The 11,155-nt window shown below is 43.5% G+C and overlaps 1 protein-coding gene across 1 annotated transcript in view; it reads left to right on the forward strand.

Moving 5' to 3' along the window:
- The window catches only part of SMAP2 (small ArfGAP2), a 46,083-nt gene extending 39,799 nt beyond the window's left edge, over window positions 1-6,284 (forward strand). The window contains exons 7-10 of the mRNA XM_065883591.1: window positions 1,045-1,154; window positions 2,183-2,348; window positions 2,796-3,112; window positions 6,159-6,284. Of these exons, the coding sequence (XP_065739663.1) occupies window positions 1,045-1,154; window positions 2,183-2,348; window positions 2,796-3,112; window positions 6,159-6,284 (719 nt within the window). The remainder of the gene's footprint in view (window positions 1-1,044; window positions 1,155-2,182; window positions 2,349-2,795; window positions 3,113-6,158) is intronic.
- The last annotated feature ends 4,871 nt before the right edge of the window (window positions 6,285-11,155 follow it).

Below are 11,155 nucleotides of genomic sequence, written 5' to 3' on the forward strand. Positions count from 1 at the left end.
TAAGAGTTAGACTTTTCCACTCCCGTAATCATACAAATTTTGATGAATTCTCTGTGATCCTGGGAAGATAGGTAGAGATGGGACTCTTCGGTTGGTGGCTTCATCACTAAGATTGTTCCCTCGTGTTCTTCCTGTTGTTTTACATCTGAGCAGTTGTTCTAAGAGGTGTTTCATTTTTCACTGTACTGTGAAAAATGTACAGTGATAGAGTAGTGCTTAAGTACAGTAGTGGTGGAGCATGGCCTTTGAAGCCAAAGTCCCAACTCTGCCACTTACTATCTATGTGACCTTGGGTAGCTTACTCAACCTCTAAACATTACTTTCCTAACCTATGTAGTGAGGATGATATGAGTCTACTTCAAAGACGATGTTGGAAGGGTTAAATGAGATAATGCCTCTAAAACTCTTAGCTCCTTGCCCAGCACAAACTAAGCATTCATTAAACGTTAGCAAGTTTCACTAAACCAGCACCTGTGAGCCCTGCCCCCATCCCTCTCATTTTCCAGGTGCATCCTGTTTCTGAGACGGCCCATTACCTTGTGATCATGATTTTCCTCCAAACTTTTGAAACCCTGAGCTAGTGGTTCTACCCCCTTCAGAAATAAGAGCCTATTCTTACCTTTCACAGTACTGATGGCTATACTTTGTTTCAGTCCATTCCTGCTTATTTAGGTTATTGGCTACTTCGGCTTCTAATGTCTGTACTTTTCATTTCTCTCTGAAAATGAGTCCTACACAGCTTTGCTCCTCAAATAGCCCGAAAGGAGCCAGCCAGCCCCCTTGTGGTGGTGCTAACGTAGCCTTCAAGCCTGGGTTTCTGCTGTCCTTTGCCTGAAAGCTGGGCTACAGGCTTCTCCAGACTGTTCTGGGGAATGTGGGGTGAGGCCTCTTGTGAGATGCCCCATCCAAGCTGGGTGGTTCCAGAGCATAGATTTCTGGGTCCATGATGGAGCATGTGGGCCTTCGCTGCTTTGTGTCTAGAATAGAAGGAAGGAATGGGCTTAATGAGCAGTGCTACGTTTTAACTTTGATCTGTCTTTCCAGATGCTCCTGTGTCCTGCACCATTGCAAATAGTAAGACCAGTAATACCCTAGAGAAGGATTTAGATCTTTTGGCCTCTGTTCCGTCTCCCTCTTCTTCAGTTTCCAGAAAGGTGAGTCTTGTGGGTGCCTCAGGATTAAAGAGCATTCTGGAAAGGGTGATTCTGATAACTTAATCATGGAACCAAGTCATGCTTCCTTGGTGGAATTGGACTTTGGTTTTCTTGATTCTTCCCTTAACGCTATCATCTCTGGTACAGCCTAAGGTTACTATTCATTCCATGTTGTCTCCTGCCCAAAAAGAGTGGGCCCTTTGAGTGGACTTCTGTTGAAGGTGTGTCAGATTGTAAAGGCTGATCCTGTAGGTCAGCTCCTCAGCCTGAGTTATTGCCAGAGAGTTTGTAAGTAGGAAAGACTTGAAACCTTTAATGGCTACCGTTTGTGGAATACCTGCTGTGTACAACAGGCTCAGTGCTAGGTGATTTTGTATCTCATTTTGTATATTTCATTTATGATTTAAGATACTCACCACAGGGCTTCCCTGGTGGCGCAGTGGTTGAGAGTCCGCCTGCCGATGCAGGGGACACGGGTTCGTGACCCGGTCCGGGAAGATCCCACATGTCGCGGAGCGGCTGGGCCCGTGAGCCATGGCCGCTGAGCCTGCGTGTCTGCAGCCTGTGCTCCGCAACGGGAGAGGACACAGCAGTGAGGGGCCTGCATACCGCAAAAAAAAAAGACTACAATACTCACCACAACCCTGTAAAATGGATCTTTTATAGATGAGGAAATGTTAGTTCAGAAAAGTTAATGTGACTAGCTTCTCGTTGCACAACTAGTAAGTGGTGGCACTGGGATCTTAATTCAGTTCTCTCTGGATGCATCGGTTGTAGGTCATTTTTATTTGTTTATGTGTTAGTTTTCCACCAAATCACATTGTTTTGCTAAAGAACAAAGAATTATACCAGAGCTTAACTATCAGGTGTTTCCAGATATTTGTATGGTAAAAGTGTCAGGAAGCTATTAACTCGAGCCACAAATTCTTTTGCAAATGTTAGAAGCGGCAGAGAGATGCGGGAAGTCCTTACAGAGACCCCCCATGAGGACCATTCCAATCCCCACCCCCCTCCCTCTTTGCCCTAAGGTTGTAGGTTCCATGCCAACCGCGGGGAGTGCCGGCTCTGTTCCCGAAAACCTAAACCTGTTTCCAGAGCCAGGGAGCAAATCAGAAGAAACAGGCAAGAAGCAGCTCTCTAAAGACTCCATCCTTTCACTGTATGGATCCCAGACGCCTCAGATGCCTGCCCAAGGTAGAGTTTATGGGGGTCATGGCAATGTGCCGGACAGAGACGTGAGGCCTTACATGCAGGAATCATTTGTTGTGACAGGGGCAGTTGCTCTGGGGGCCAGGACATCACACTCCAAACAAACCTGAACATGACATTCCTTGTGAAGCTACCAAGTATCAGGAGATAGAGATTAACGTAACTCAGAGCCATACTTCTGTGGTGTCTGGCATCACAGCTCTGTGAAGTCTGACTCAGGGTCCGGATCTGGACCCTAAAGGGGAAGTGGCTGTGTCAGCAGCCCGCTGGAAGCCATAGCAAGTCTTGTAGGGGCTCTGTCTAACCGTTTTGCTGTGTAAAAGAGCATTCTGAGTTGAGGAATTCTAGCTGGAAAGGAGCAGCCAGTGAGAGTTTGGACTCACCTTGTACGCATTCCTCTTTAACAGATCTGTATGTATGTTTTCTTGGCAGCAATGTTCATGGCTCCTGCTCAGATGGCATATCCCACAGCCTACCCCAGCTTCCCTGGGGTCACACCTCCTAACAGCCTAATGGGGAGCATGATGCCCCCACCAGTAGGCATGGTAGCTCAGCCAGGAGCTTCTGGTATGGTTGCCCCCATGGCCATGCCTGCAGGCTATATGGGTGGCATGCAGGCATCCATGATGGGTGTGCCAAACGGAATGATGACCACCCAGCAGGCCGGCTACATGGCAGGCATGGCAGCTGTGCCCCAGACTATGTATGGGGTTCAGCCAGCTCAGCAGCTGCAGTGGAACCTTACTCAGGTAAGCTGCTCCATTTCACTCAGGACAAGAGTTCTGAGCCTCCCTCAAGCCTGTCTCACTTAGTGTCTCTCCCTTACCCTTTGAATCCTTACAGTGTAAATGAGATATTGCCAGAGACATTCTCGGGTTTGCTTCATTTATTTATTTTTTTAACAGAAAATCTGTCTAACCTCAGACTTTCTAAGGCATTTTGGGTTCCTGTAGAATAAGGGTAACTGCCTAATTCTAAAACTCTCCACACATTCATCAAAACAGCCTATACAGAGAAACAATGAGTGCAGATAAAAGCACCCATAACTCACGACTACCGCATCTAATAGAATACTACAAACCTCAAATTACATGACAGTAGGCACATAAACACCGAAATCCAGCGGAGCCAGCATCACAGAGAGACCATGTGAAAAGAGGAGAGGGAGCAGGGCGCTAGAGGTGACAGAGCATAGATAAAATCACCCCCTAGAAAGAGAAGGCCCTGTCGTGATTAGAGACATGCTGAGAAGAGGTCTGAGACGTGGTGGAGTAGAACTCTGGTTACTTGGAGAATCAAAAACAAGGGACTTGAAATATATAGGTTTATGGGTGGTAGCTTTGGAAAAGCATTGTGTCTAGGAGAGATGGGGATGACCTAGAAGGAGGGGGTGCTCTTTGGAGACCTGGTGGCGAAGGGGAAGTAAGAAATGAGAAGTGGAAAAGAGAATCACAAAATCAGAAGGTCCACCATTCTCCTTCCCATCAAATAATCATTTCACTATACTAACAGAAGAGGGCGCTCTTGTACTAACAAATCTAGTAGTCTCCCCAGACCCTCTCACCTGTCTGTATTATTGCTGATTCGAAAAAATAGAGCACTACAAACTAAACAGAAAGTGGCAGATGACATTCGTACAAAACTACTATGAGAAGAAAATAGAAAATGAAAAATCAAAACATTTCAGGAAGTGGAAATTCTTCCCCAAAAGCAGTCACGAAGTAGAAGAAAACTGTTACACAATCCACCAATCTGAATTAAATGTCCTATAACAAACACTTGCAGATAAGACAAAGCAGCCTGAATCAGAAATTTAAAAACTTACAAGCAAAATGGACAAAAAACTGGAAGTTGTGAAGTGAAAGTTTACTGAACACAGGAAACAAATTGAAAAATGACACAATTATCTTAGAAATAGACTGAATTACAAGGTAGTCAAAGGAGAAAAGATTCAACTGAAAATATATTTGGCATTGAGGAAAGGCATGAAACAGCTCAGAGAAGAGAACTAAATATAGAGAGCTGTAATAAGAATCAGAGAGAAAGTAATGCAGAAGTTAGGCAAAGAAGACCTAACATAAATATATTTGGAGACTCCCAAAGAAAAAGACAAAATAGTGGAACAGAATTAATATATTTAAAACTATAATACAAAACCATCTCTTAGAAATAAAAGACTTGAATATAATATTGAAAGAACCCACTGTGTATCTGGAAAAATTGACTCAGAATGGTCAACTCTAACATATCCCAGTAAACTTTTAGACTCTGTAGACAAGAAAAAAAATCCATGAGTCCATAGTGATATTTTTTAAAAGTGGGTGTGGGATAGAAGGAGGGAAAGCCTTCTTTGCTGAAGAATGACAACTAATAATTGTAGAAAGAACAGGGTATTCACACATTCTCAAAGAAATACCCTTCAGATTACTTATTAAGTACAGTGAAAGAACATATGATGGATACAACCTTAGATAAGTGATCAAACATAGAATTATCAACAGTGGGGCACATTAATTTCATGTGCTTCCTGGTATCTTATACTAAGAAGGACACATTATCACTTACATAGAAGTTTTGCCCAAAATATTTAACTTGGATCCAATCATAAGAAAACATGAGATAAATCTAAATTGAAGTATTTTCTGTAAAATAACCAACCTGGACTCTTAAAACAGTGTCGGGGAAAAATGGCGGGGGAACTCTTCTAGATTAAAGGAGACTAAAGAGATGTAAAATTGAAACGTAATGTATATTAGAATATAGTGTTAATATTAAACATCTTGGACATATTAGTTGTAATGTGGTTCTAGGAAAGTCTTCTTTCTTATGAGATGACTCCTGACTTATTAAGGGGTGAAATGTCACGATATGTGCAATTTTCAGTGCCCATCAAAAATTTTAAAAAGCTGACACATATGTATATATCAGAGAGAGAATAAGGCAAAAATGTTAACAATTGGTGAATTTAAGGAGCGATATATGGGTTTCATTGTACTATTCTTTCAGCCTTTCTGTAAATTTGAAATTTTCTTTAAAAGCTGGCGGAAGAAAAATAGTTATACCTTCTCCTAAAGGAAAAGAACTTAAACAGAAAATGGACCAGGCTTGGGAAATTTAAGGCATTTTTCTTTGAGAAATAGCTGCTTCTGTTCACTGCCAGAGCCCAGGCTTTCAATTGAATTCATAAAGAGGCCCCAACCCCACCCAGGCCTGATGCCACGGACTCTTTTCTCCCAGCAGTTTCCCTTCTCATACACTGAAGTCCTGAAGACATGTTGGTCTTTTTTTTTTTTTTTTGCCTTCCTTTGTTCATTCTGAATCGTCCAGTTTCCTTTTCTTCTTCTTCTTCTCTCTGCTGGAGCTCTTTCCCTGACACTGTCAGTAATGACTCTGCTGGAGATAAGACAGGAGCACCAGCGTGGAGGCTTCTCTTTATACTCTCAGGGTTGGCCACGGCCAGTTCACAACAGGCCCCTTCTTTTCAGGATGAGAGATTGGAAAAGAAACAGAGACTAACCTCCCATGCCGCTTTTATGTTGACTCGCTCCAGGATTCCCCCTTCCCCTTACTGAGCACTAGTCTCAGACAACATCTCCCTTCTGGAAAGTCCTTCATCTTCGTGGTCTGGTATCCTCGGAATGATCCGAGAGGGTTCAGGGCAGTTATGTACCACGACAGAGCTCCCCTTTGTCTCACTCTCCCCTCCCCGCAGGCGGAAGGACTCCTTCCCTGCCTGTTGCTCTAATTGGCCACAGGCCCACAGCCTGGTCTGAGACTCTCCTCTCTCCCTTTCAGATGACCCAGCAGATGGCTGGGATGAACTTCTGTGGCGCCAATGGCATGCTGAGCTATGGACAGTCCATGAACGGTGGGAACGGACAGGCAGCAAATCAGACTCTCAGCCCTCAGATGTGGAAATAAACACAACGCACCTGGATGACTACCACTCTCCTCAGCCACCTCTCTCCCGTGTTTCCTCTTTCCCCAGCTGCTCCCCCACCCCCATCCCCTTTCCTACCTCTCTCTGTTTGGTTTAGAAACTGCTCAATCCATCACTTGGGACTTGGCATTCTGCCCAGCCCAGCCACGTCCCAAACACGCGGACCTCTCTGTTGTTTTCTGTCGTGCCTGTCCCCTAGCTCTCCTGACTCCCTCCCCAGCCTCAGCCCTGGTCCTCTCCTGGCACCAGCACCTTAGCAACTGTTGGCAGAAGGCACTTAGACTGCAGGATCAATGTGCACACCTTTGAGCACCTTTCCCACCAGGTGAAACCTCCTATCAGACTCAGAAAGGTCTGATAAGCTATTTCCATATGTTTAAATTTGGGGTGAAAACAGAGGCATGCTCCCCTGACTTATGGGAATGAAGAAAGTAATGAAATCAAATTAAATATTCCTTGGGTCTTAGAGCAGGTTGGCCCTAGCCCTGGCATGAGGCAAACGCCCTCCTACAAGGACGAGTGAAAATATGACTCTGCCTTGCCCTGAATTGCTTTCTGGATCTGAGGCTTCAGGACTTGCTGCTTCGGCCAGCCTTTATTAACACCAAAGACTCTACGAAGGTTCCCCACAAAAACACACACCCATTTCCCTGCCTCCATACTGCCTTCAGTAGGATCTGACTTTGTGGCTGGAGGACCAACCCCTCCCGTGGGAATGCAGAGCTTAACATGTGTACTGCTTGTGTGTGTGTGTGTGTGTGTGTGTGTATTCCACCTCCCACTCCCTCCCCATCTGCTCTGGGTATTTTTGGTTTTGTTTTTTTAGTTTTAGGTTTGCAACAGAGAGGAGTTAATTTATCAACAGCCTAAAACTGTTGCCAGTTTTTCTTTAGTTAAAAAAAGGTACAATCTAATTGGTAGCTCCTGTCCTCCTTTCCCCTCTCCGCCCTGCCAGTCGCTCTCTCCTGCCGGTGTGTCCAGGCTGCTCTGTGTCCCCACCTGTCCAGGTGTATGAGGCAGAGTGCCTGGACAGCTTTCCTCTTAGTCATCATTCACCCCACTTGAAAATTAAAACAAGAAAACTTTGCTTAAAAGATTTCGTCTTTGGGAACCACAACTCCTGGTTGCCTTTCTCCTGTGTATGTGTAAATTCCTTAATAAATATTGCAGGGAAGGACCGCTCGCTTGCTCTCACTGTGTCCCTCTTGGAGGAGGGTGAGTTCCACGCAGGTTTTCTGCTTTCCAGGGGCAGTTCCCTCACTTTCCTTATATTTAAAAACTATTACATTTAGGATGGATAAGCAACAAGGTCCTACTGCACAGGGAACTATATCCAATCTCCTGGGATAAACCATAATGGAAAAGAATATAAAAAAAGAATGTTATATGTATATAACTGAGTCACTTTGCTATACAGCAGAGATTAGCACAACATTGTGAGTCAACTGTGTTTCCATTAAAAAACAAAAAACTTTGGACAGAACATACCCAGGGGCCAGGCCCAGGCCCAGGCCCAGGCAGTCAGAAAGGGGGCCTTTCTCCAGGGGTGTCTAGAGTTGTGAGGGAGGGAACTCTGGATTTCTGTACCTACTGGAGTCCCAGAACATCAGAACTAGAAGCACTCCCCCCCAACCCCCCAGCCAATAAAAAGCTCAGCCCACACCCACCCTTCCTTGGAGCACACCTTTTGAATACTTCCAGGTGTAAGTGAGAGGATAGCACAGTGGCTAAGAAAGTCAGCTCTGGATCAGACTGCCAGTGTTCATTTCCCTTCTTACTCTGTGATCTGGGCAAGCTACTCAGCCCCTGGGTCTCAGTGTAAAATGGGACTCATGGTAATACTTTAAGTAAAATGAATCTGACTTTGTGGCTGGAGGACCAAAGTGCCCTGGTGCATTTAGCACACAGGGCACTTTGCACTCAAATGTTAGCAAATATTATGTACCATTATGTGTTAGGTATTAATTCATTCAACAGATATTTAACAAGTGCTTACAATGTGCCAAGTACTGTCTTAGGCTCTGGAATGAAGCACTGAATCAAAACCCCTTGATCTCGTGGGGTAGAGTGGTAGGAGAGATGGACGACAAACAAGTAAATAAATTATTTAATTTCAGGTAGTAATAATACAAGGTAAGACAAGTTTAGATGGTGGGTATGGGACCGTTTGGATGGAACAGTCAGAAGGAGGTTACATTGGAACTGAGACCTGAATAAGGAGCCAGTCGTGTGGAGATCTGGAAAAAAATGAGAGCAAAGGTAGGCGTCTGCGTTGGAAATCGTTTGGTGGAGGTATTGGTTTGGGAGTCATCAGGGTGTGGATGGTATGTAAAGCCATGAGACCAGTTGAAATCGCCTAAGGAGAGAGCATAAAGAGAAGAGGACTGAGCCTTGGGGGCCATCAGCTTTTAGAATTTGGGAAGAAGAGATAAGAAGAAAATGAATCTGACGTAGTCCCTGCTCTCAAGAAGCTTACAGAATCATGGGGCAACAGACTTAGAATCTCTTTTACATGTTTTATGGGAGCTAGGAAGGTCAGGGAAGCCTTCCTAAGGTCAGAGGCATTTGAGCTGAGTCCTGGGGGCCAGGGAGGAGTTAACCAGTGGGTGAGGTGGGGGTGAGGAGAAGAGTCGTCCAGACAGTACCATGTGAAGGAAGAGACAGAAACCTGCAAGAGCACAGAACATTCCAGGAAGCACAAGCAGTTCTGTTTCTAAGATCTGATGTGAGTCAAGGTGTGGTGAGAGGTGAGACGCAAGTGGGTTTGGGCCAGATCACGGGGGGCTTCCTTCACCCTAGGAAGGAGTTTAGCCTAAAGCATTGTAAACAGTGGAGTGACATGGTCAGATCTGAGTATCAGGCGGCTCGCTCTTGGATTGCTGACAACAGTGTGTTTTGAGAGAACAAGACCAGGTCTAGGGAACCAGAGCAGGGCAAGAGCTGAATGAGAGCCTTGGCAGTGGAGGTGGGGAGACTGGAGCTGCTTGGAGGAGCATTTCACGAACAGCTTATGAGGCACATGGAGTGCTAAAAGGTGTAACACAAAAATGCTAAAATAAGTTTGGAAAAGACTGCGTGTTGTATCACTTCTTGTACTGACAGATCTAGAATATAATATCCAAAAAAAAAAAGGAATTCTCTGGCAGCCCAATGGTTAGGACTCGGTGCTTTCACTGCACCTGGTTGTCTTGGGTCTACCGTGGTCGGGGAACTGAGATCCTGCAAGCTGTGCAGCCTGCACCAAACCAAACCAAAACAAAAACAAATAGCAATGGCTCCCAAAAGTCCTGTGGTAAAACTATTTAAAACAATTAATAGACTATATTTTTTAGAGTGGTTTTAGGTTCACAACGAAATTGAGCAGAAAGTACAGAGAGTTCCCATATACCCCTGTCCCCCACCTAGCCTCCTCCGCTTTTGACATCCTGCACCAGAGCTGTACATTTATTACAAACAATGAACCTACACCAACAGATCATTATCATAATTTACATTATGGTTCATTTTGGTGTTGTATATTCTATGGGTTTTGACAAAAGTACAATGACATGTATTCACCATTATAGTATAATACAGAATAGTTTCACTGTCTTGAAAACCCTCTGTGCTCTGCATATCCATCCCTTGCTCTCACATAACTCCTGGAAACTAATGATTTTTTTTTTTTTACTGTCTCCATAGTTTTGCCTTTTCCAGAATGTCATAGAGCTGGAATCATACAGTTTGTAACCTTTTCAGATTGACTTCTTTTACTTAGTAATATGCATTTTTGTCTTTTCATGGCTTGTTAGCTCATTTCTTTTTAGTGCTGAATAGTATTTCAGAGCCTGAATGTGCCACAGTTTATCTATTCACTTACTGAAGGACATCTTGGTTGCTTCCAAGTTTTGGCAATTATAAATAAAGTTGCTATAAATATCTGTGTGCAGGTTTTTGTGTAGACATAAATTTCCAATCCATTTGAGTTATTACCAAGGAGCATGATCATATGATAAGAGTATATTTAGTTTTGTAAGAAATTGCCAAGTGTCTTCCAAAGTGGCTGAACCATTTTGCATTCCTACCAGTGATGAATGAGAGTTCCTATTGCTCCACATCCTTGCTAGCATTTGGTGTTGTCAGTGTTTTTGGATTTAGGCCATTCTAATAGGTGTGTAGTAGTACCTCACTGCTGTTTTAATTTGCAGTCACCTAATATGTAGTGTTGAATATCTTTTCAAATGTTTGTTTGCCATCTGTATACTTTGATTAGATTAAATTTAAGAACTGTTTATCAAAAGATTCCATTAACAGAGTAGAAAGGCTTACCATAGAGTAAGGGAAAATATTTGAAACACATGATAAAGGGCTTGTATTCAGAATATATGAAGAACTGCAAAACGAGAAAAAGACAGGCAAGCTAATGGAAAAACACAATGTGGACCTGGCTAGGCACTTCAAGAGGCTACCCAAATGACTACCAAACATATGAAGAGATGCCCAATCTCATTAGTAATTGGGGAAATACAAATAAAAACCACAATGAGACATCACTAAACACCTACCAGAATGGCTAAAATGAAAAAAGATCATCCAAGTGTTGGCAAATATGTGGAGCAATGGGAACACACAACTGGTAGGAGCATAAATTGATACAACTACTTTGGAAAATGGTTTAGTATTATCTACTAATGTTGCTACATAGATATACCTATAATTCAGTAATTCTGCTCCTAGGTATACACCAAATAGAAATGCATGTACATGAGCATAAGAGTGTTCATCATTATTCATGATATCGCCAAACCAGAGACAATCCAGATGTCCATCAGCAGAAAAATGGGTAAAGAAATTGTAGTATATTTATGTAATA

This window comes from Phocoena phocoena, chromosome 1, assembly GCF_963924675.1.
Source record: "Phocoena phocoena chromosome 1, mPhoPho1.1, whole genome shotgun sequence".
NCBI lineage: Eukaryota > Metazoa > Chordata > Mammalia > Artiodactyla > Phocoenidae > Phocoena > Phocoena phocoena.